At 38.2% G+C, this 24,880-nt stretch overlaps 1 protein-coding gene and 2 non-coding genes across 3 annotated transcripts; 2 read left to right on the top strand and 1 right to left on the bottom strand.

Moving 5' to 3' along the window:
* The first annotated feature begins 1,990 nt into the window (after positions 1–1,990).
* LOC141695309 (uncharacterized) lies at positions 1,991–12,568 on the top strand. The gene is made up of 3 exons (XM_074499582.1): positions 1,991–2,872; positions 12,251–12,312; positions 12,415–12,568. The coding sequence occupies exons 1-3, from the start codon at positions 1,991–1,993 to the stop codon at positions 12,566–12,568; spliced, it is 1,098 nt and encodes a 365-aa protein (XP_074355683.1).
* A 1,761-nt stretch (positions 12,569–14,329) lies between these two features.
* Positions 14,330–14,436, bottom strand: LOC141682630 (small nucleolar RNA R71). The gene has a single exon (XR_012559870.1). It is a non-coding gene; the product is annotated as a small nucleolar RNA R71 (small nucleolar RNA).
* A 9,786-nt stretch (positions 14,437–24,222) lies between these two features.
* Positions 24,223–24,329, top strand: LOC141682742 (small nucleolar RNA R71). Its single transcript, XR_012559931.1, has one exon. It is a non-coding gene; the product is annotated as a small nucleolar RNA R71 (small nucleolar RNA).
* Positions 24,330–24,880: the final 551 nt, after the last annotated feature.

Raw genomic sequence — 24,880 nt, 5'->3', positions numbered from 1 at the left:
TTCATCCTCAGCAACTTGCTCTTTACCCTTGCTTGATTCTGATTTGCTTGTGCCAATTTTGAGACTTGGCATTGTCTTTTCTTCATTCCTGGCTTCAACTTTTTCACTCTCAGCTACAAGTGCAACTGATCCTCCTTTTCTCTTTCCCTTTTCCAACTGCTCATCTTGCTCCATCTCAAGTTCATAAGTCTTCCAAATTCCATATAATCTTTCAAGTGTGAAGTCCTTATAATCTTGAGAATTTCTTAGAGAAACAATCATAGGCTTCCATTCCTTTGGTAGAGACCTTAGAAATTTTAAATTGGAGTCCTTGACTTGGTACACTCTCCCATACAGCTTCAATCCATTCAACAGTTTCTGAAATCTGTTGAATGTATCATTTAATGATTCTCCTTCTTCAAAATGAAAATATTCATACTGTTGAATGAGAAGCTTCATTTTGTTTTCTCTAACTTGCTCAGTGCCTTCACAGATAAGCTGCACAGTATCCCAAATTTCCTTAGCAGTTTGACTGTTGATGACATTGTCAAACATATCTTGATCCAGGCCATTAAACATAATGTTCATGGCTTTCTTGTCCTTGTGGACTTCTTCAATATCTTCAACAGTCCATTCTACCTTTGGCTTGGGAATAGACTGTCCAACAACAACTGTAGCAGTAGCAGCTGTGGCCACCTTGTGTGGGATGTGAGGACCATTCTCAATGCAGTTGATGTAGCTTTCATCTTGAGAGAGAAGATGTAAATGCATCTTCACCTTCCAGTGATGATAGTTATCTCTTTCCAGGATTGGAATCTTTACACCAATATCCTTCTTACTCATGATGTTAGCAGAATAGATCTTTAAACTCTTTGTATGTTAAGAGCTTGCTCTAATACCAATTGTTATTCCGAGTGGACTAACAATGAGATTTACAGAAGGGGGGTTGAATGTAAATCTCAAAACTTTTTCAAGTTTTGAGCAGTTTCTAAGTCTAAGTGTTTAAGTGAACAAATGTGTGTGAATTGCTTGAAGCTGTTACAGACAGATATATATTCAGACACAAATGTAAAGAACACAAAGAACTTAAAAACTTTTCTGGTGGATTTGTTGTTCCACCAGAGATGTGTTATTTCAGAAAATCTGTGATTCAAAGAATTGATCACAGCTGCTTCCTAGTACAAACTAGATGATTTTCTCTTTGGATATTTCTAAACAGCTCAGGAAAATTCATATTTAATTACTAGCTGCTACTTGGTTTATATATCACCAAGTTTACAAGTGAAGACAAACTGTAAAATACAATTGAAAAGATTCTTCACATGTTTCTTCTTCATTTCTCTATCCAATGCAATCTAGGATCATCTGTGAATCTTTGAATACTTCCTTGTTTGCATCAGAATGGAAATGCTGCATTTTCTTGATTCCTCCTAGAGGCTTCCACATTCCAGTAATGTCTCTGTCAACCCATGTGCCTCTGTCAGCTTGTGAATTGTCACTATCAACTGCTAATGAACTAAGCATTCGTTGAAGCTTTCATCCGTTGATGCCTTATCCGTTGAGGCTTTATCCGTTGAAGCTTTATCCATTGATGCATTATCAGTTGAAGTCTTTATCCGTTGAAGCACTCATCCGTTGATGGATGTTATCCGTTGAAGCTTTAGAGACATCCGTTGAAGCTTTGTTTCTTATCCGTTGAAGGTCTTTAATATCCGTTGATACTTCTTCACTTATACAAAATTACAAGGCATGAAATATTTACAATTGGCCCTCCTATTTGCATATCATTAGTAGTCAACATGACTGATAATTTCCTACAACATCTAAGAATTACAACTTGAATCCAGAGAATGAAATGTGCTACAATACTAAACTTATTGCTAAGTAAAGCTACTCCTTCAATGGATAGCCAAGATGGTCTTATCCGTTGAGGCTACAAACACTAAATTTCTACTTAAGTGTTTTGCTTAACTTATCATCAAACTAATACACATATTCCTAATAGTGCAGTATGAAAGGTCATTATGCGAATGAGTGCCGGAACCCGAAGCCTCCTGTTACATGCTTTCAGTGTGGAAATACTGGTCACCTGTCGAGGGATTTCAAGGCCCCCGGAAACAACAAGTTGATGCAATTGACGGCCACTCCTTTCAATCAAGCAATGACATCTTCTGTTCCAATTCTTCAACTTCCTTCAAATCAACCTTCTGAATCTGCAACCTCAGTGTTTCCTCCCTCATATCCTGCTCAGGCCCGGACGTCCAACATGAACATCAAGGATGCCGTTCAGAGTTCTGAAGTTGTGGCAGGTACGCTTTCTGTCAACAATATCAATGCTAAAGTGCTATTTGATTCCGGAGCTACTAGATCTTTCATATCTGAATCTTTTATTGGAAAGTTGAATTGTGAAATTGAACTATTAGTTGAACCCTTATCTATCATTTTGGCTAATCAAGAGCGAGTATTTGTTAAAGGTGTTTGCCCTAAGTGTAAAGGAGAGATTTCAGGCTATAATTTCCCTGCTTCCCACATACCTTTTCAACTAGGAGAATTTGACGTTATATTAGGAATGGATTATTTAGCAGAGCATGGTGCTCAGATAGATTGTAAGAAGAATAAAGTAATTCTTAAGACCCCTCAAGGAAAGAAAGTAGAGTTTAAAGGACAGAAACAAGTTAAAGCATTTATGCCAATGATTCAAGCTAAAAGATTGTTAAGACAAGGGTGTGAAGGGTATTTGGCTCATGTAATTGATAGATCTAATGAGACGCTGAATATAGGAAGTGCTCTGATAGTTAGCAAATTTCACGATGTGTTTCCGGAGGAACTTCCTGGATTGCCGCCTGACCGTCAAATCAAATTTTCTATCGACTTAGCGCCCAACGTGGAACCTGTATCTAAGGCACCTTATCGTATGGCACCAGCAGAAATGAAAGAATTGGCCAAGCAACTACAAGAATTATTAGATAAAGGAGTTATAAGGCCGAGTGTATCTCTATGGAGTGCTCCAGTTTTGTTTGTGAAAAAGAAGGACGGAAGTATGAGATTGTGCATTGACTATATAGAGTTGAACAAATTGACCATCAAGAATAGGTACTTGTTACCTCATATTGATGACTTGTTTGATCAACTTAAAGGAGCGACTTATTTCTCAAAGATTGACTTACGATCGGGATATCATCAGTTAAAGATTAAGCCGGAAGACATATCAAAGACTGCTTTCAAAACCAGATACGGACATTACGAGTTTCTAGTTATGGCATTCGGATTGACAAATGCGCCAGCTGCCTTTATGGATTTGATGAATCGAGGATTCAAGGAGTATTTGGATAAGTTTGTCATTGTGTTTATCGACGACATTCTAATATACTCAAAGACCGAGGAAGAACATGCTAAACATCTGAGAATAGCTTTGAGACTTTAAGAAAGGAGAAGTTATATGCAAAGTTTTTAAAATGTGAGTTCTGGCTGCGAGAAGTTTAATTTTTAGGGCATTTGTCGGAAGTGAAGGTATTCGAGTTGATCCAGCGAAGATAGAAACTGTAATGAACTGGGAAAGGCTAAAAACCCCGACTGAAGTTAGAAGTTTCATGGGATTGGCTGGATACTATCGAAGATTTGTGAAAGATTTCTCAAAGATTGCAGTACCATTGATAAAATTAACCCGAAAGAATGAGAAGTTTGAATGGACGGAGAAATGTGAAAGGAGTTTCCAGGAATTGAAGCAGAAGTTAGTTACCGCTCCAGTATTATCCCTGCCAGATGATCAAGGAGACTTTGTGATATTCAGTGATGCGTCACACAAAGGATTGGGTTGTGTTTTAATGCAACACGGGAAGGTGATAGCCTACGCGTCAAGACAACTTAAGCATCACGAACAAAGGTACCCAACTCACGACTTAGAACTGGCTGCAATTGTATTTGCCTTGAAGCTGTGGAGACATTATCTATATGGAGAGAAATGTGAGATATATACGAATCACAAGAGCCTAAAGTATATATTCACTCATAAGGAATTAAACATGAGGCAACGAAGATGGTTGGAGTTGATTAAGGACTACGATTGTACAATCAATTACCATCCCGGGAAAGTGAACGTAGTAGCGGATGCTTTAAGTCGCAAGGAGAGACTGAATATGTTGACTATGGCCCAAGAGTTATCAAAGGAATTTGAGAAGATGGAAATTGAGATTCGAGCTCCAAGTGCACCTACAGAAATGATTTGTACGTTGACTTTTCAACCAGAATTATTAGGAAAGATTAAGAAGTTCCAAGAAGAAGTGATGAATCAAAAGATGAATGAGTTGACCGGAAAAGAGATTTGCACTCAAAAAGACAACCAGGGAATTCTAAGATTCTCATCAAGAATTTGGATACCGAATGTGGAAGAATTGAAGAACGAGATTTTGAAGGATGCTCACAACTCAGAATTTTCTATTCACCCGGGAAGCACAAAAATGTACCAAGATTTGAAACAGAACTTTTGGTGGCCGGATATGAAGAAGGAGATTGCTCAATGGATTAGTAGATGCTACACTTGTCAAAGGGTAAAAGCCGAACATCAGAAACCGAGTGGACTAATTCAGCCCTTAGAAATACCTGAATGGAAGTGGGAGCACATTGCAATGGACTTTATAGTTGGATTACCAAGGACAAAATCTAATCACGACACTATTTGGGTAATAATTTATCGATTGACTAAGTCGGCTCATTTTCTACCGATTAACGAGAGATTCTCAATGAACAAGATGATTCATATGTATCTTAAGGAATTTGTTACTCTCCAGGAGTTCCAATATCTATCGTGTCAGATAGAGACCCTCGTTTCAACTCTAGATTTTGGAAACAATTCCAAGAACATTTGGGAACTCGACTCAAGATGAGCTCTACCTATCACCTACAGACGGATGGACAAAGTGAGCGCACGATTCAGACCATAGAAGACATGCTGAGATCTTGTGCTTTGGACTTCAAAGGAAATTGGGATGAACATTTGCCTTTGGTAGAGTTTTCATATAACAATAGCTTTCATGCCAGTATTGGAATGCCCCCGTACGAAGCTCTTTATGGAAGGAAGTGTAGATCACCCATATATTGGGATGAAGTCGGAGAGCAAAAGATAATTGGCTTCGAACTGATTCATCAAACGAAAGAAGCGGTAGATTTGATTCGAAATTGATTGATCACAACTTAGGATAGACAACGAGAGTATGCTGATCCGCGCAGAAAGGATGTAGAGTATGAAATAAGAGAAACTGTTATGTTGAAAGTGTCGCCCTGGAAAGGGATAGCTAGATTTGCAAAGAAAGGAAAGTTGAGTCCAAGATTTGTCGGACCTTTTGAAATTTTGGGTAAAGTTGGAAGGGTGGCATACGAGTTGGCTTTACCGCCTCAAATGCAGCACATTCATAACGTTTTTCACGTATCATTGCTTAAGAAGTTCAACCCCAACACCAAATGTATCATAGAGAATGAACCAGTGGAGATTGAGCCAGATTTGTCTTATATCGAGCAACCTGTTAGCATTCTAGATAGAAAGGATAAAGTATTAAGGAATAAGATAGTTCCTTTAGTTAAAGTTTTGTGGAGGAATCCCAGAGTTGAAGAGTCAACATGGGAATTAGAAAGTGATATGTTAGATAAGTATCCTTATCTATTTTCTTAGATTCTGGGGACAGAATCCTTAAAGGGGGGAAGGTTGTAACGCCTGAAAATATTTGATATAATTGTAATATGATATTCTCTTTTGTGCTATATATAATTTTTATGTGTTAAATGCCAGAAATTATGTGAATTCAATATGTTCGTATATATTCTTCATTGTATGGCATTGTGAATATCGTTATTATTTACTAAACATATAATTAAATAAACGCAAGCTAATTTAATTTCGCAAGTAAATAATATTTGAGTTGTTGCGATTAAGCGATAGATTATTATTCGGCTTAGAATCAAATTATTTGCATTTTTATGTGGCTTAGAATATTTATTATGGTTTGTTTAATAGAGTAAAGACCTTAGAAAAATTCTTTTAAAATATATTCTTGTTCAAAATTTTTGAAAACACTTTTATAAAACTTCTAAAATTTCATAGTATTTATGGTATTAATTTTGTGATTTATGAAGCTATATTTTATTTACTAAAATTTATTCTTTTTAATTATACTTGTATTAATTATTGAATTACTTGTATACCCTTGCATGCATTTTAGCTTATTAGAGAGTCCAAGGCTAGTATTGTCTATTCCAACACCACTAACTTGCAAGATTACCTTTTTAACCTTACATGCATTTTTGTCACTACTAGCAAGAAGGCTAGCATTGTCTATTCCAACCCCACTAACTTGCCATTTGTTTTCTTTTTCTTCATCTTTTTTCACTCTTCAAATTAGTTAAGCCAAGAACTTCATCATTTAATGGAGAAGCATCATTTTGAGGTGAGTTTTATGCTTGCATGTCGAAGAAGCCGAGGTTGAGACCTTGGTTCCTATGAACTTAAGGTTGCAACCATGGTGTCCTATAGAATGAACAAGATATGATATTGGGGAGGTTTACACTTCTATTTTACCAAGTCATACTCATTGTTCATAAGCATTTGGCAATGATTTCTTAAGAGCCGGATGTAAAGTCTCGATTTTAAAAAGTTTTTATGAAAAAGGACCATGCATGTTGATTTCTGAAGTTTTGCTCTTTATAAATATTGTTTTTTAAGTCTAAACATTTCCATGCCATTTTCCCTTCAAGATATCTTAAGTTTAGTACTTGCATGTTGATTTTAGTACTTGCATGTTGGATATAATACTTGCATGTCGACTCAAAAGTGATTTTTAAAGTAGGGACTATACTTGCTGATTTTGTGCCTTTGATACTTGATTTGTAAGAGATTGCATGTTGTAGTTTTGATTATAAAATTCTAGATGAAGTACCCCATAATGATAAGTGATTATATTCAGTAGATATCAAGTGATTATTTTGAATATATAGTTCGAATTTTTGCTTAAAACTCGAGGACATGATTTGTTATTATAGTTGATCTTTTAACCTCTTGATACTTGATTTTTGTGAGTTGCATGCCATATTTTCTTTGATGAAATGATAGTTTAGAATGTATATGTTGATAGGAGCTTAAGGTCAGTGGGTGTCATGATGTTATCATGCATGTGTACTTCGAATTTTTGCTTTAAAATGTTAAGTGATGGCTTGTCTTGTGAGGTGTTACTTTGCTTGTCCTTATAATTGATTGCATGCTAAATAAAATTGTAAATGAACCTTATATGTTGTTAGTCAGTAGGTATTAGTGTATGTTAGGACTTGCCTTGATTGGTTGTTGTTTGGTTTGGTGTAATAAAGGGAGTTAAGGTGGAAGGAGTTGCATTGGTTATAGTTGGACAAATTTTTGTATTAGAAGTATGGGTCATTTTAGGTGAGTTTTAGCAAGGATTTGGTAGGCCTGAGTTCAAGGGAGTTGGGACTTGGTTCATACTTGAGTCCAGTAGCTTTATTGCATAAAAACGTGCATTTGGTTGGGCACACACACAAATGCGAGAGCAACTCAGAACAGAGCAGATTTGAGTAAGCTTGACTTTTGGTTGATTATCATCATGTTATAGGTTAGGCCTTCATGGGGCCTTGGTCTAAATAGATATAATGAAGTCTTAGGAAGTTTAACAAGTCATTAAAACCAATAATGGAACTAGATAAATGAGTTTTAAGTTGGTAAAAGCAAGGCAGTTTGGAAATCAGGGAAGGCAGTTTTGTGCCAACTTCCACTTGAGGCCTAGGGAGGCCCGAGTAAGGCTTTTGAGTCATTCCAACTTTTAGAGTCAGTTTAGAGTCCGAATAACCTTTGAGAATTGGTTTGGAGTGAAGGCCCAAGGTGGAGATACCTTATTTTCACCAAAACACCCGAAAGTCACTATTAGGGTTTCCTTTGGGAACATTAGAGAAGTGCATTGCATTTGTGTGACTTTTAAGTGAGGCCTTGATGTCAAACCAATTGCTAAAGTTATACAAAGGTCATACGAAGTCACAAGAGTCAGATTATAGCTAAGGCCCAAGGTAGAAATTCATATTTTTGCCAAGGTACACATTTGGTGCCAAGGTATGCAAGCGGGTAAGTTAAGTAGGGTGCATTGCATTTGTGAGTCTTGTGAGGTGTGGCACAAGTGTGCCTTTCGAAATTAGGTTGTGTTGAGGTCTGTAAATGAGGATTAAGAGTAATAGTCTTATTAATTATTTGTTAAACGGATAATTGCTTGAGTGATTAGGATCTAAGTGTACTATTTTCATGCCATTTCTTGCTATGTGTTATGTGAACTGTGTGAAGCATATATTACTTAAAATTAAGTGTGTAAAGTGTATATATATATATGTATGTGTGTATCTGTATATATAGTATACGCGAAAGGATAGTTAGCAAGAGTTTTGACGAGGATACTATATATTATAGGTTCAAGTAGGAGGCTAGGAAAGGAGCCCATAGACGATTTCATTCAAGTACTCAGTAAGCGTAGTTCAGGCAAGTGAACTCTCAACTTATCTTTATAATTATATTTCTTATGATTGAACACCCTGTGAATGTATAACTATCGTTTAATAATATTGATTAGTCCCTGACATCACTCGATGATTGGATCTTGAACTTAGTTAATCACTTCCATACTTGAATTGACCCCTTTTCATTACATATTACCTTGTATCCCTGTGAATACCCTACAAATAGTTCTTTAACATATCCAGTGAAACCTAAAACCCTCATACATTAGATTCATTTCCTTTGGAAACCCAAACACTAATATCATCCTCTCATTTAAACTTTGTCAATACCAACCCTTGTTATATTATCCTTGATCAAGAACCCTTTTAAATTGAAATGAGTTATTAAAAAAGAATTGAATGATATAATAAGACTGAGACTCCAGTCACTGTTATAGTTTTAAAACCTCAGTAGCGGGGAGCCTGATGGTTTTATATGGCCAATGTGTGCCGAGGATCCACAATAGTTGTGAATCACTTGTTATGTGGTTCGGAGCTTTGATGTGGGCTGATCACCCCTCATTGCTCATAGCGTTGTGTGATTTCAATTGCATTCACTTATTAAAATCTTGAACTTTTACATGAAATTTCATATTGTTGATTTACCTTCTGTTATTGTTTTATTGAGCATATGATGAACTGTTGTACCCTATTATTCACTTGCTGAGCGTTTTGCTCATTAATATTGTTATTGATGTTATCCCTTCAGTGAAACCCGAAGATGGTTCGTCTCAAGCAAACCGCGCATAAGACTTCCGAGGACTCGGGGTATGCCTACCGTCAGATGTTGGAGCAGGTAGGGAACTAGTAGTTCCCTAAGGGTTGTAAACCTTGGGTTTAAAACTTGTGTAGTATTTCGGCTTTAGATATTTTTGGTCTGTAATAATTAAGATGTTAGATGTTGTTAAAACTCATTCCTGTGGATTCGGGGATTATGGTTAAGGGTTGTAGTTCTAATATTCTATCTTTTGTAGTTCTTACTGTTTAATCTATATTATACATACTTCTTCTAGTTAGTATTGTGGGTCCGTCACATGAGTTCCTTCTGTGTAGAGATATAATTTTGACTTTTGTGATCCGTATAAATTTCACACTTTTCACCGTAAAGATAATGTCTCCAAAGCTTCAGTGCAAACACAATTGTGGCTAGTTCTAAATCATGTGTAGGATATCTTTGTTCATGAGGTTTCAGTTGTCGAGAAGCATATGCAATTACGTTACCGTGGTGCATCAATACGCATCCAAGTCCCCATTATGAAGCATCGCTATAAGTGACAAAATCTCCTTGCTCGTCTGGTAGTACTAATACAGGTGCGGTCACCAGTCGGTTCTTCAATTCCTGAAAACTTTCTTCACATTTTTCATCACATATGAACTTTTCATTTTTTCGAGTCAAGTTTGTTAATGGCGTAGCTATCTTCGCAAAATCCTTAACAAATCTTCTATAATAACCAGCCAATCCCAAGAAACTTCTAACTTCTGTTGTTGTCTTTGGCCTTTCCCAATTTAATATAGCTTCAATTTTTGCTGGATCTACTTTAGTTTCTTCAATACTGATAATATGACCGAGAAATTGCACTTCTCTTAACCAGAATTCGCATTTCGAGAACTTCGCGTAAAGCTATTTTTTTCTTAATATTTCCAAAGTAATTCTCAAATGTTCGGCATGTTCTTCTTTGGTCTTGGAGTAGATCAAGATGTCATCAATAAATACAATTACAAATTTATCAAAATGTTTCTTGAATACTCTGTTTATCATGTCCATAAATATTGCTGGTGCATTAGTCAAACCGAATGCCATTACTAGGAATTCATAATGTCCATATCTTGTACGAAAAGTAGTCTTGGGGATATCCTCAGCCTTGATTTCCAATTGATGGTACCCTAACCTCAGATCTATCTTAGAAAACCATGCGGCTCCTTTTAGCTGATCAAACAAATCATTGATCCGTGGTAAAAGATACTTATTCTTGATAGTCAACTTATTCAACTCACGGTAATCAATACATAGTCACATACTGCCATCTTTCTTTCTTCACAAACAATACCGGTGTACCCCATGGGGACACACTAGGTCTTATAATTCCTCTATCCAAGAGATCTTGTAATTGTGTGGCAGCTCTTTCATTTCAACTGGTGTCATTCGATACGGAGTTTTCGAAACTGGTTTTGTGCCTGGTGCCATCAATAGTAAATTTGATTTCTCAATCCGCGGTAATCCTGGAAGTTAATCTGGAAAGACATCAGGAAACTCACACACAATGGGAATATCTTTAATTCTCGGACTTTCCTTTTCATTATTAAACACATAATCTAAATAAACCTTACATCCTTGACGTAACAATCGTTTGGTCTACATCATTGTCAGGAACTTTTTTCGCTGTTTCCCACCTCTAAATATTACCGTTGCATTATCCGTAGTTCGCAATTTCACTTTCTTATTCGCACAATCGATCTGAGCATTATTACCGTATAATCAATCCATTCTTAAAATAACATCAAACTCTCCTAACTTTAAAAGTATCAAGGCAACAGAGAAGTCATTTCCTGCTATTTCAACATCCACTCTAGACATACCCGATCTACGGGAACTTGGTCATCATTCGCTAATTTTATAATTAACGTCTCACTCAATCGTTGCATTTCACAACATATCTTATCAATAAATTCTTCAGAAATAAAGAATCTCGTTGCTCCAGAATCAATCAATACTTTTGCATTAACCGAATTCATAGAAAGCGTACCTGCAACCACGCTTGGACTCTGCACAGCTTCCTTCATTGACATATTAAAAGTCCTTGCTCTAGGATGGTTCTGCTGTGGTGGTGGAGGTAGTGCAAATAATCTCCGAACACTGGCTGCCATCGCTGCTCCTCTACAATCCTTGGCAAGATGTCCTTTCTTTCCATATTTAAAACAAGTAATATGAAACTCACTAGAATAGTGTCCCTTCTGGTTATATCGGAAGCATGTGATGTTCGGCTTGTTACAAACTCCTGTATGTTTTCGCCCACATATCTTACAATTAGGCAGTGGGGGTCTTATAATCCGTTGCTGGTTTGGAACTTGAAACGGATTACCTGCCCTCTGAACCTCTATCCTCTTAAAATTCATATATATACGGGCTTGAAATCCCGGCTTTCTGTTGAAACGGTTCTGAAAATTTCCTTTTCCCCTTTCCATTTGGGACATCTCACTTTCCCCTTCGATGATCATGGCTTTCTAAACCACGGCCGTATATGTCGTCAGTTCAAATACTGCCACTCCGCTACGAATCCATGACTTCGATCCCTGCTAGAATCTTTTAGCCCGTTTCTCATCAGTATCAACCTGTTCCGGAACAAACCTAACCAGTTCTATAAACTTGGGTTCATATTCTGTCAATGACATATTCCATTACTTCAATTCCAAGAATTTGATTTCCATCTGGTTCTTCATATAATAAGGGAAATATTTCTCCAGAAATAATTCAATAAACCTATCCCATGTTACGATACCTTCACCGTCTAAAGCTTTCTTAGACTCCCACCAATAATTAGCTTCTCCCTTCAGGAAATAGCTAGCAAAATCAGTCTTCTGATTCTCTTCAACCTTCACTAACATGAATGCTTTTTCTGTCTCTTTTAGCCAGGCCCTAGCCTTAGTAGGGTTTACTGTGCCTCAAATTCTAGAGGCTTGACTGATTGAAACTACTTAAAAGTAACAACATGCACAACGGGTGGTATTTGTGGTTCAGGACGGGGTGGCTATTGTAACATTTGTTATTGAAACTGTTGTTATTGCTGCTGCTGATAAGTGGCATTTATATCCACTTAAAACACTTTGTAAAGGCTCAAATTAGTGTTTTATACTCAAGATGCTTGTGTTTTTGATGTGTTTCTGTAGTGTTTTGCATTTCAGGGCATATTCGAAAGAAGGAATGGATATTACATGTTTTATGCTTAAAAGACTGTTAGGATGGAGCCTTGTTCGATTGCGCACAAGAAACCAGCACGAGAAGGTCAAGAAAGCAGAAAAATCCAGTTTTTCCAGGAACTCGGGGCGGTCGCGCTAGTCTTGGGAGCAGCCGCGCCCGTTTGGCAGAAACCCAGGGCGGCCGCGCTGGTATTTGGGGGCGGCTGCGCTAGGTCGTGTTTTTAGGAATCCTGATTCTATTAGAAGATTGATTTGCTGGACTCCTGATCTGTTGAGATGGTATTTAAAGACTTTTAAAAGACGTTTTTTATATAAAAGAACAATGAGAGAGAAGCAAGAAGACCTAATAGCATAATACAACGAAGGAGAAGAAGATCTTGTTTTTATTTGTGATTCTTTGCTTAAGTTGTAAGCTTGGATGCTTATTTTATTTGTTGTTTGAACCTAATACTCTTGTTAACGTATTTTGTTATTATTATTCAGTTTATAAAGACCTAGTTTATTTTAGTTTATTTACCATGCTTCGATTGGAACCCATGGTGACGATGAGTTCGGTTATGAACTAATCGTTATCGTCGGGTTCTAACGGATTTACTTATGGATTTCTATAGTTAATTTGTTCCAATATCTTGGTGTGTGGTGATTGATTTATATCCTAGTATTGGTTGTGCTTATTCCTCTTATGTGCATCGCGAACATATAAGATATTTTGTTAATCTCTATTGCTGCAACAGTGAATATAGAGATTTAGAACTTGCCATGCTAGCATAGGTTCATGTATTTATTATGCATGATTCATAGGTAATTTTAACCATCTTACTTGCCCTATATAATTATGATAGACACCTTTTTCATTAAACCTTTATGTTGTCAAATTTTATAAACATATACGGTCTCAACATAATTGGTGTCCATTCAACTTCTATCTCTTTTGTGGATGTCTGGTAATAGGGTATTCGTACAACGAAAGTTGGCGTTTACTAGTTTCGTGTTATCTGATTAGTTATCATCACCATTGCATGCTAAGGTTAAGAACAATGACTTTGAATTTAGTATTTAATGAAGTTAGAATCCCATGTTTATCTCATATAGTTAATTCAATCACTTTTATTCTTAGTTAATTGCATGTTAGTTTAATCGTAGTTATAAATATCTCAACTTGTTATTGTTTTAGCATTGATCGATAACCATACCATTGTTGCATAGGTGCATAATCTTAAGTTAACTAAAAAGAGTCTCTGTGGGTACGAATCTGATTTATATCTTATACTACTTGCGAACGCGTATACTTGCGTGTAATTTAGCGCATGTTTTCGCCCTAACAAGTTTTTGGCACTGTTGCCGGGGACTCGGTGTTAAATTTAGTTTATGTGATGTGGTCGTTAAAGTTCATTAACTCGTATATTTTACTTAATTTTTTACTTTGTTGGTGTTTCAGGTACTCTAAAGTGCGTGTATGCAAACACGTTCTCAATCTCGTAAGGAAACACTGGAAGAAGTTGAAGTTTTTGAAGAAGTTGAGAAAGTTGAAGAAGTTCTTATTGTAATGGGAGAACTAGCAGCGAATCTGAAAGCTTTGATGGATTATTCTCAACCAAAGATTAATGACATTTAGTCTAGCATTATCAGACCAACCATTCAGATGATGCAAAATTCAGTCTAGTTTGGGGGTTCTCCAACGGAAGATCCCAACATGCACATTAGAGATTTCATCGAGATCTGTGACACAATCAAGTTTAACAATGTTTCTGAAGATGCTATAAAGCTGAGGCTTTTCCCATTCTCTCTGAGGGATAAAGCTAAGTGCTGGTTGTATTCTCTGCCATCAGGTTCTATCACTACATGGGAGGATCTTGCTCAGAAGTTTCTTACTAAATTCTTACGTACGGCGAAGACAGCTGCAATCAGGAATGCTCTTACTCAATTTGTGCAGCAATCGGGAGAATCTCTATGTGAAGCTTGTGAGCGCTACAAGGAGATGCTTAGGAAGTGTCCTCATCATGGGATGCCTGACTGGATGATTGTCAACTGCTTTTATAATGGTTTGGGAGCACAGTCTACACCCATGCTTGATGCAGCATCAGGTGGAGCCTTATGGGCTAAGAGTTATGATGAAGCTTATGAGTTGATTGAACTGATGGCTGCTAATGAATACCAGAACCCAACTCAGAGACTACCTCAAGGCAAGGTAGTAGGAATTCTGGAGGTGGATACAGATACTGCTATAGTAGCTCAGCTTATGGCTTTAACGATGAAGGTGGATTATTTGGCTAATTATGGAGTTAATCAGATCATTAGTGTCTGTGATCTTTGTGCTGGTACGCATGAAACTGACCAGTGTTAGGGATTCGAGCATAAAAACGTAACGGAAAAATAAAATTTTTGAATCCCTACCGCAGGATTTATGTATATTAACGGATAATTATGGAGAATAGATGTTTTATATTAAGAAGCTTTACGTTAATGGAAAGATGGAGGTTTTGAATGATCACCACGTAGCCCGTCGCTGGAACGATCTACGCCTTGAAGGTATCCACACAAATGATCGCCCGGAGGATGGGTGTGTACTCGCATGTTCTTGAGGTCGCCTTCTTGCTCTCTCTATCTCTCTTCAAGCTGCTAGGGTTGATGTTTTTATCAAATAAAATGTGTAACCCGAATTCTATTAGAAAGAGATATTATATAGAAAAGATTTAATGGGCCTCCAACACTAAACTGAATTTTAGAGTTATTATTATTATTAAATTCAAAATTCTAATTATTGTATTATTAAGTCTCACTTAATCATCCAATAACTTAATTTCGGATTTAATATTAAATTTGAATTTTCTATTTATTTAATTAATTAAGTCACACTTAATTAATAACAAATAATTCGAATACTTACATTTAATTTAAATCCGAATTTAAATTAAATAATCCTCCAATCATTCTTTGTGCGACCCTTTAGGTTATTATTACGTTGGCAATAATTTTAAATCTAATTTAAAATCATAAACAATGAGCGGCATCTAATAATACATCATTGTAACCCAAGTAATAATAATTAAATCGGTGATCAATTAAACCTTTCGTGAATAATGTACAATGTAATATAATCCCTTTAGCCTTATATTATAGGTCAAACTCGAGGCATGCATTGTGTCATCCTCTGTTAACGTTCAATTCTTCTTTCTTTGATCAATGAGTAAACTATTAAACAAATCAGTATTTGAGCACAGCCATGCATTTTATAGTCTTACTCAATAAAGAGGCCAATAATGTCTACGTTAATGTCTGATCTAGGCATTATTGTTCAGGGGGAAGATTGGAATACTTTTATCTCTTACCTGATCGATTTCCCGGATCAAACTAAGAGCATAGTGGCTCTCTGTAGTGCACAAATCTTCTGTTACCATATCTGGCGTGAACATAATGTAAGAGCACACAATTCTGGAGTTTTTGGCCCGAGAAAGCTGCTCACTGGGATTAAAAAAGATCTGATTGCTAGACTTTCTAGCTCAACTTGTTTCTCTAAAATGCTAGATGCCAGACCAGATTTAATTATTTGTACTAGATTGTAATAGTTAATTATTTTTGTTGCTTTGCTTGTGTTGCTTGTGTTGCTTTCTATCTTCAATCTTTGTTTAGATTGGTTATAGATAGTTTCTCTATGGCCTGTCATAGAGCATAGGGTAGATCCCTTATGTTTCCTTTTTGGTTTCTGATATATACATAATTTAGCAAAAAAAAAGAGGCCAATAATGTCACTTCTTTAATAAAGGAGGGCTAAATCCCATCTAGATCATTCATATTTCTCATACGATTCATAATGTACCCAATGTCTACTTTTTTATTACCCGGTCAAGGATAACTTTCAATGGTATCAAAGTATATTAATTCTCGTATAGAAATATAATGATTTCAAGTCAAAGGACCAACACATCATTATCACTGTGAGATTAACTTATGACACTATAAACATGTAGTATCTCACAACAGGTCAATCCAGCACCATGTAAATAATACATGTGCCTATGTTTTGACTTTAGTATCACCATACTAATGATCAATGAGATGTGATCATCAGCCAACAAATACACTAGTCTCACTATATTCATTATCGTCCCTTAACAATAATACTTAACTAGGGACCTTTAGGAATATAAATACTATTCTCATAATCTCATTTCTAAGTCACGTACTTAGTGATATAGATTTATATATCATATTCCAAGGAAATTTATTAATCTAACATCATATCACAGAAAATAAAGATATAATAAATTACTAAAGAATAATCCATATAATAATAATTAATAATCCATATTTTTTATAATATAAACATAATAGTGTTATCTCTAGGGAACAAACACTGACAAGCAGTGTGCTATTTCTAGTGAATCAGCTCAGTTTGTAAGCAACTATCAAAGGTCGCAGCAACCAGTTCCAACCACTTATCATCCCAACAACCGCAATCATCCTAACTTCAGCTGGAGCAACAATCAGAATGCGGTGCAACAGCCTTATCAGCAGTATGCAGCAAAGCAATTCAACCCTCATGGTTTTCAACAACCGCAATATGCACCAAGACAACAACTCCAACTTCAACAACTACCGCATGGAAGTACAAGTCAATCTAATGAAAAATCTGAATTTTAGGAGTTGAGGCTCATGTGCAAGAGCCAAGCGGTTTCTGTCAAGACTCTGGAGCATCAAATTGGGCAGATTGCCAATGCTTTGTTGAATCGACAACCTGGTACACTCCCTAGTGACACAGAAGTTCCAGGCAAGGGGGAAGCTAAGGAGCAGGTCAAGGCAATTACATTGAGGTCTGGGAAGGTTGTGAACCCTGAAAAATCTCAAGTTCCAGAATCTGAAGTTGTGGCTGAAGAAGATGTGCAGAAGGAAGCAGAAGTGGAATCAAGGAAGAAAACTGTGGAACAGACTCCTCCTGAGGGTAATACATGGGATAAACAGGTCTATCCTCCACCTCCTTTTCCTAAGAGGCTGCAGAAGCAAAAGTTGGATAAGCAATTTGCTAACTTTCTGGAGGTGTTCAAGAAACTTCACATCAACATACCTTTCGCTGAAGCTCTTGAACAGATGCCTAGCTATGAGAAGTTTATGAAAAGTAATCTTTCTCGAAAAGTGAAGCTCGATGACTTAGAGGCCATTGCTCTTACGGAGGACTACAGTGCTGTGCTGCAACAGAAGTTGCCTCCGAAGCTTAAAGATCCTGGAATCTTCACTATTCCTTGCACCATCGGAAACTTGTCGTTCGATAAGTGTTTATGTGATTTGGGAGCTAGCATCAATCTGATGCCTTTGTCTATCTTCAAGAAGTTGGGTTTACCTGATCCAAAGCCTATATATATGTCCTTGCAGTTGGCCAATCATTCTGTTACATATCCACGAGGCATTGTGGAGGATGTTTTGGTCAAGATGGACAAACTCATCTTTACTGCTAACTTTATAATTCTTGATTTCGGGGAGGATAAAGAGATTCCCATAATCTTGGGAAGACCATTATTGGCTATTGGCTGAACCTTGATTGATGTGCAGATGGGTGATCTCACTATGCGAGTACTGGATCAGGATGTGACCTTTAATGTTTTCAATGCCATAAAATTCCCTACTGATAAAGAGGAGTGCTTAAAAGTGGAACTGGTTGATTCTATGGTTACCTCAGAACTTGACCAAATGCTAAGATCTGATGCCCTAGAGAAAGTATTGATGGGGGATTCAGACAGTGCAGATGATGAATGTGATGAGCAGTTGCAGTATTTGAATGCTTCTCCTTGGAAGCGAAGGCTGGATATGCCATTTGAATCTCTTGGATTATCAGAACTCAAAAATGCTGGGGGCGTCTCAAGCCATCTATTGAGGAAGCTCCTACACTCGAGCTTAAACCTTTTCCTGAACACTTGAGGTATGCGTTTTTAGGTAATGCATCCACTTTGCCTGTTATTATTGCATCTGACCTTTCAGGTAGTGATGAGGAAAAGCTCTTGAGAATTCTAATAGTTTAAATTGGCAAGTGGATGGACTATAGCAGATATTAAGGGAATCATATCTTCTTATTGTATGCATAAAATTCTGCTTGAGAAAGGAAGTAAGCCGACTATGGAGTAATAAAGAAGGCTAAATCCTATCATGAAGGAGGTTGTAAAGAAGGAAATTTTCAAGTGGCTAGATGCAGGAACATCTATCCTATTTCTGACAGTTCTTGGGTAAGCCAAGTTCAGTGTGTGCCGAAGAAAGGAGGCATCACCGCGGTTTCTAATGAAAAGAATGAGCTTATTTCTACTCAAACAGTCACGGGGTGGAAAGTTTGTATGGATTATAGGAAGCTGAACAAAGCCACAAGGAAAGACCACTTTCCACTTCCTTTCATTGATCAGATGCTCGACAGGTTGGCTGGGCACGAATACTATTGTCTTCTAGATGGCTACTCGGGTTATAATCAGATTTGCATTGCTCCAAAACATCATGAAAAAACTACCTTCACTTGTTCGTTTGGTACTTTTACCTTCATAAAATATCTTTTGGGATATATGGTGCATCTTCCACATTTCAGAGATGCATGATGGCCATCTTCTCTGACATGATTGGTCAGAATGTGGAGGTGTTCATGGATGATTTTTCTGTGTTCGGGGATTCTTTCACGAGTGCTTGCAAAATCTTGGCGCAGTTCTTAAAAGGTGTGTTGAGACCAATCTGGTTATTAACTGGGAGAAACGTCACTTTATGGTGCAACAGGGCATCATTCTTGGGCACAAAGTCTCTAGTAAAGGTCTTGAGGAGGACAAAGCCAAGGTGGGGTCATTGAAAACCTTCCTCCACCAATTTCTGTTAAGGGAATCCACAGTTTTCTTGGTCATGCGGGTTTCTATCGGCGGTTCAACAAGGATTTCTCTAAAATCTCTAAACCATTATGCAATATATTAGAGAAAGACGTCCCTTTCAAGTTTGATGATGAGTGTCTACCTGCTTTTGAGAGCTTTAGGAAGAGCTTGATCATGACACCTATCATAATTGCACCTGATTTGAATGAGCCTTTTGAAATGATGTGCTATGCAAGTGACTATGCAGTTGGAGCAGTTCTTGGGAAAAGGAAGAACATTGTATTTCGTGTGGTCTATTATGCTAGTAAGACCCTCAATGGTGCTCAACTAAAGTACACTACTACTCAGAAAGAGCTATTGGCCATTGTCTACGGTTTTGAGAAGTTTCGGTCTTATTTGCTTGGGATGAAGGTGACAGTTTTCACTAATCACGCTGCAATTCACTATCTCGTCCCGAAAAAGGACTTGAAGCCTAGATTGATTCGATGGGTTCTTTTACTTCAGGAGTTTGAGTTGGAGATCAAGGATAAGAAAGGTACTGAGAATCAAGTTACAGATCATCTCTCTCGTTTAGATGATCCAAGTACAATTTCACATGACAAGACATTGTTAAATAAGTCTTTTCCTAACGAGCAGTTGTTTGGGGTGCTAGAAGAAGAAACGTGGTCCGCGGACATTGTAAACTATCTTGTGAGCAACATTATGCCTACGGACATGACTTATGCTCAAAGGAATATGTTTCTTCATGAAGTGAAGTGGTACATGTGGGATGCGCCGTTTTTTTCGGCAAGGAGCTGACCAAATCATTAGGAGATGTATTCCGTACAGCGAGACGGGGGGAATTTTGCGAGACTGTCATTCGGATGTTTATGAAGGCCACTATGGTGGAGAAAAGATAGCAGCTCGTATCCTTCAAGCACGATTCTTCTGGCCTACATTGTTTAAAGGTGCGCATCAGTTTGTTTTGAAGTGTGATCGCTGCCAGCGTGTTGGTAATATGTCAAAGAAGGATGAGATGCCTCTTAATGTGCTTCTTAAGGTTGAGGTCTTCGATGTGTGGGGAATTGACTTCATGGGGCCATTTGTCTCGTCATGCAATAATCAGTATATCTTGTTGGCGGTTGATTATGTGTCAAAATAGGTCGAAGTCAAGGCTTTACCAATGAATGATGCGAAAGTAGTGCTCAATTTTCTTCACAAGCAGATATTCACAAGATTTGGAACTCCAAGAGTTATAATCAGTAACGAGGGATCGCATTTCTGCAATCGCAAGTTCAGTACTATGATGCAGAGATATAATATGATTCATCGCATTGCTACAGCCTACCATCCTCAGACTAATGGTCAAGATGATATGTCTAACAGAGAGATCAAGCGTATTCTAGAGAAAGTTGTATGTCCATCGAGAAAGGATTGGTCTTTAAAGCTGGATGAAGTTGTTTGGGCTTATCGAACACCATTCAAGACTCCGCTAGGCATGTCACCATTTCAATTGGTTTATGGTAAAGGATGTCATTTTCCTGGGAGCAAGAGCATAAGGCATATTGGGCTTTGAAGAAACTGAACCTTGATTTGACTGTAGCTGGTAAGAAAATGATGCTTCAATTGAATGAACTCGACGAGTTCCGACTTTAAGCGTATGAAAATGACAAAATGAACTGAACCTTGATTTGACTGTAGCTGGTAAGAAAATGATGCTTCAATTGAATGAACTCGACGAGTTCCGACTTCAAGCGTATGAAAATGACAAAATGTATGAGGAGAAAGTCAAGAGGTGGCACGATAGGGGTCTAGTTCTTAAATAATTTATGTCGGAGCAACAAGTTCTTTTGTTCAACTCTCGTCTCCGTCTTTTTCCTGGAAAATTGAAGTCGAGATGGTCAGGGCCGTTTGTTGTCAATACTGTGTTTCCACATGGAGCGGTGGAGATTTTTGAGAATGATCCAGGCCAGACATTCAAGGTAAATGGACAGCGTTTAAAGCATTACTATGGAGATACGGCAAACCGTGAGGTGGTTAGTGCCGTTTTATTGTCAACTTGATCTCGGAATTCTACGTCAAGCTAGTGACGTAAACTAAGCACTTCTTGGGAGGCAATCCAAACTTATTATACATTAGTAGGAAATAAAAGAAGATAAAAGGAAGAAAAACCAGAAGAAAACACATAAAAAAATCAGAAAATAAAAAACAGGGCAATTTTTCCAGGAGCACGGCGCGCCCGCGCTGGGAAGCGGAGCGGCCGCGCTGAAACCACAGAAACAGAGCGCGCCCACGCTTCCATGCGGGGCGGCCGCGCTGGTGCCTAGAAAAAGAAAAAAAAAATAGAAAACCGAAAATCAGAAGAAAAAAAAAGAAAAAAAAAGAAAGAGTACACACAGCAGTTATCCAATGTCTTGTACCCGATTCTTTAGTCCTAAAAACACCCTATTATCCCCACTAACCTCAAATTCATATCCCACTTCTAATATAACCCTAATTCTAATTCTCTATATATACATACACCTCCATACAAACATCTCCATTACTTTTATTCTCTCAAACCCTAAATCTCTCTACACACCTCTCTTATCCTACTTAATCTATTCCAATGGCACCAAAGAGATCCCTCACTCAAGGAAGCAACAACACTAACCCCGCCTCTACCGATACTTCGAATGTTGGGGGTACGAGGCCACGATTTGTTACTTCGGGGGCTGAAGCGGAGTACACAAGGTTGTTGTCAAAGCAGATAGCGAAAAAGAGGAGTTTTCTACCTTCAGGTAAGGATGGTAAGCTTCTCGAGATGATCTTGGTGATGGGATGGGTTTCGTTTTGTGAGGCATCTGAGGTTGTGCCTATGAGTATTATTCGCGAATTCTATGCGAACATAAAAGCTGAGAAGAATGGGTATTCGGTGGTGCATGGGTTGACAGTGGACTACAAACTGGAGTCTATTCGCAGGGTTATCAACTAACCTGAGAGACAGCCTACTCAGTAGGAGTGGGTTAATAAGACGGGGGATGACTTTGATTTAGATTTTATTGTGGCTACACTGTGTATCCCAAAGACACAATAGAAGTTTAAGAGGGGATCAAATGAGTATCTCAATTTCCCTGCTTCATGCATGAACAGGTTTGCTCGTGCTTGGAATGCTTTTATTTGTGCGAATATCATGCCTTCTTATCATGTGCATGATGTGACTGTGGATCGTGCGAAGTTGTTATGAGGGATTTTGCAGGGAGATTATGTGGATCTCGGTTATGTTATTCATCAAGGTATTTTGTGGTTTTTGCGTGGAGGCACTACGGGGTCAATCCCTTATGCCTCTATTATGACCAAGCTATGTGTTGCGGTGGGTGTTCATTATCCCGCACATGAGCAGCTTCAGTTACCGAGCGCCCCCATCAACAGTTCTACGATCTGAAGCATGCAGGAGTGGTATAGTGGGAAAGCTGATGAGAAGGGATTGACCCAGAACTCGCATGATGAGCTCACCTTTCTGGACATCTATCAAGGTTCGGCCAGTTGCCAAGAATGGTCTCCCCAAGATTATGGGAATCTTCTTATCCTCCTCGAAATCAAGAATGATGAAATCAGCAGGGAAGAAGAGTTTATCCACCTTGACCAAAACATCCTCTACAATACCTCGCGGATATATAATAGAACGATCGGCCAACTGCAAAGTCATGTATGTAGGCTTTGGATCAGGTAAATCCATTTTTTTGAAGATTGACTATGGCATCAGATTGATGCTAGCTCCCAAGTCATATAAGCATCTGTCAAAAGATACTTTTCCAATAGTACACGGAATAGTGAAACTTTCTTGGTCTTTCAGCTTCGGAGGAAACTTCTGTTGCAGCACAGCACTGCATTCCTCTATGAAAGCAACAGTCTCTAAATCATCTAGCTTCACTTTCCGAGAAAGAATACCTTTCATAAACCTTGCATAACTAGGCATCTGCTCAAGAGTCTCCGCGAAAAGTATGTTGATATGAAGTTTCTTGAACACCTCCAGAAACTTCTCAAATTGCTTGTCCAGCTTTTTCTTCTATAGCCGCTTGGGAAAATAAGGTGGAGGATAGATCTGCTTCTCCCCTGTATTACCCTCAGGAGGAGTATGCTCAACAGTAGTCTTCCTTAGTTCCACTTCTTTATCCTGCTGCTCTACTTCTTTTTCAGCTTCAGCTTCTTCAGTCAACGCTTGAGTTTGTTCGGGGTTCGCAACCTTTCCAGACCTTAAAGTTATTGCCTTTACCTACTCCTTGGTTTCCCTTTTTGCTGACACTTCAGTATCACTAGGTAGTGTACCAGCCTGACGACTTAGGAAGGTATTGGAAATTTGTCCAATTTGAGTTTCCAAGGTCTTGATAGAAAGAGCTTGACTCTTGCACATAAGCTTCAACTCCTCTAATTTAGATTTTTCATTGGCTTGTTGTATCTGGAGTTGTTGCTTTGGTACATATTACGGTTATTGAAAACCAGGGGGTTGTACTGCTTAGCTGAATACTGCTGATAGGGCTGTTGAACCGCATTCTAAGCGTTGCTCCAACTGAAATTAGGATGATTGCGGTTGTTGGGATGATAGGTGGCTGGTACTGGTTGCTGCGATCGCTGGAAGTTGCTCACATATTGAGCTGATTCATTAGAAATTGTGTATTGATCAGTCTCATGGGCACCAGCACATAGCTCACAGACACTAGTGATTTGATTAACTCCATAATTAGCCAAAGTGTCCACCTTCATCTTCAAAGCCTTAAGTTGGGAAGCGATATCAGTTGCTGTATCCAATTCCAGAATTCCTGCTACCTTCCCCTGAGTAAGTCTCTGTGCAGGATTTTGGTACTCATTAGCAGCCATCAGTTCAATGAGTTGATAAGCTTCATTGTAGCTTTTAGCCCACAAGGCTCCTCCTGATGTTGCATCAAGCATGGGTCTAGAAGTAGCACCCAATCCATTATAGAAATAGTTGATTATCATCCAATTAGGCATGTTGTGGTGTGGGCACTTCCTTATCATCTCCTTATATCGATCCCAAGCCTCACACATAAATTCTCCAGTTTGCTGAGCAAACTGAGTAAGAGCATTCCTTATTGCAGTAGTCTTCGCCATATGGAAGAATTTAGTGAGAAACTTGTGCGCAAGGTCCTCCCAAGTAGTGATAGACCCTTCTGGTAGAGAGTATAACAAACACTTCACTTTGTCCCTCAAAGAGAATGGTAATAGTCGCAGCTTAATGGCATCTCCAGACACATCATTGAACTTGAAAGTGTGTCACAGATCTCGATGAAATACCTGATGTGCATGTTTGGGTCTTCAGTAGGATTACCCCCAAACTGAACTGAGTTCTGTATCATCTGAATTGTGCTTGACTTGATCTCAAACGTGTTAGCCCTGATGGCTGGTCTGATGATGTTTGACTGAATGTCATTAATCTTAGGCTGAGAATAGTTCATCAAAGCCTTAGGATTTTCCGCTTGATCACCCATCTCTTCTAATGCTGGTTCTTCAACTTTCTCTTCTTCTTCGACCTTCTTTTCTTCCTCAAAAACTTCTCTACGAACTACCACAAGTTCTTCCTCGGCTTTATCCAGAGTTCTCTTACGAGTACGCGAATGCGTATACATACACCCTCGGTAGAGAACCTG

The sequence above is a fragment of the Apium graveolens genome, chromosome 1, assembly GCF_009905375.1.
Source record: "Apium graveolens cultivar Ventura chromosome 1, ASM990537v1, whole genome shotgun sequence".
Lineage (NCBI taxonomy): Eukaryota > Viridiplantae > Streptophyta > Magnoliopsida > Apiales > Apiaceae > Apium > Apium graveolens.
The sequence above is the reverse complement of the archived record's forward strand: the minus strand, read 5'-3'. Positions and strand labels throughout refer to the sequence as shown.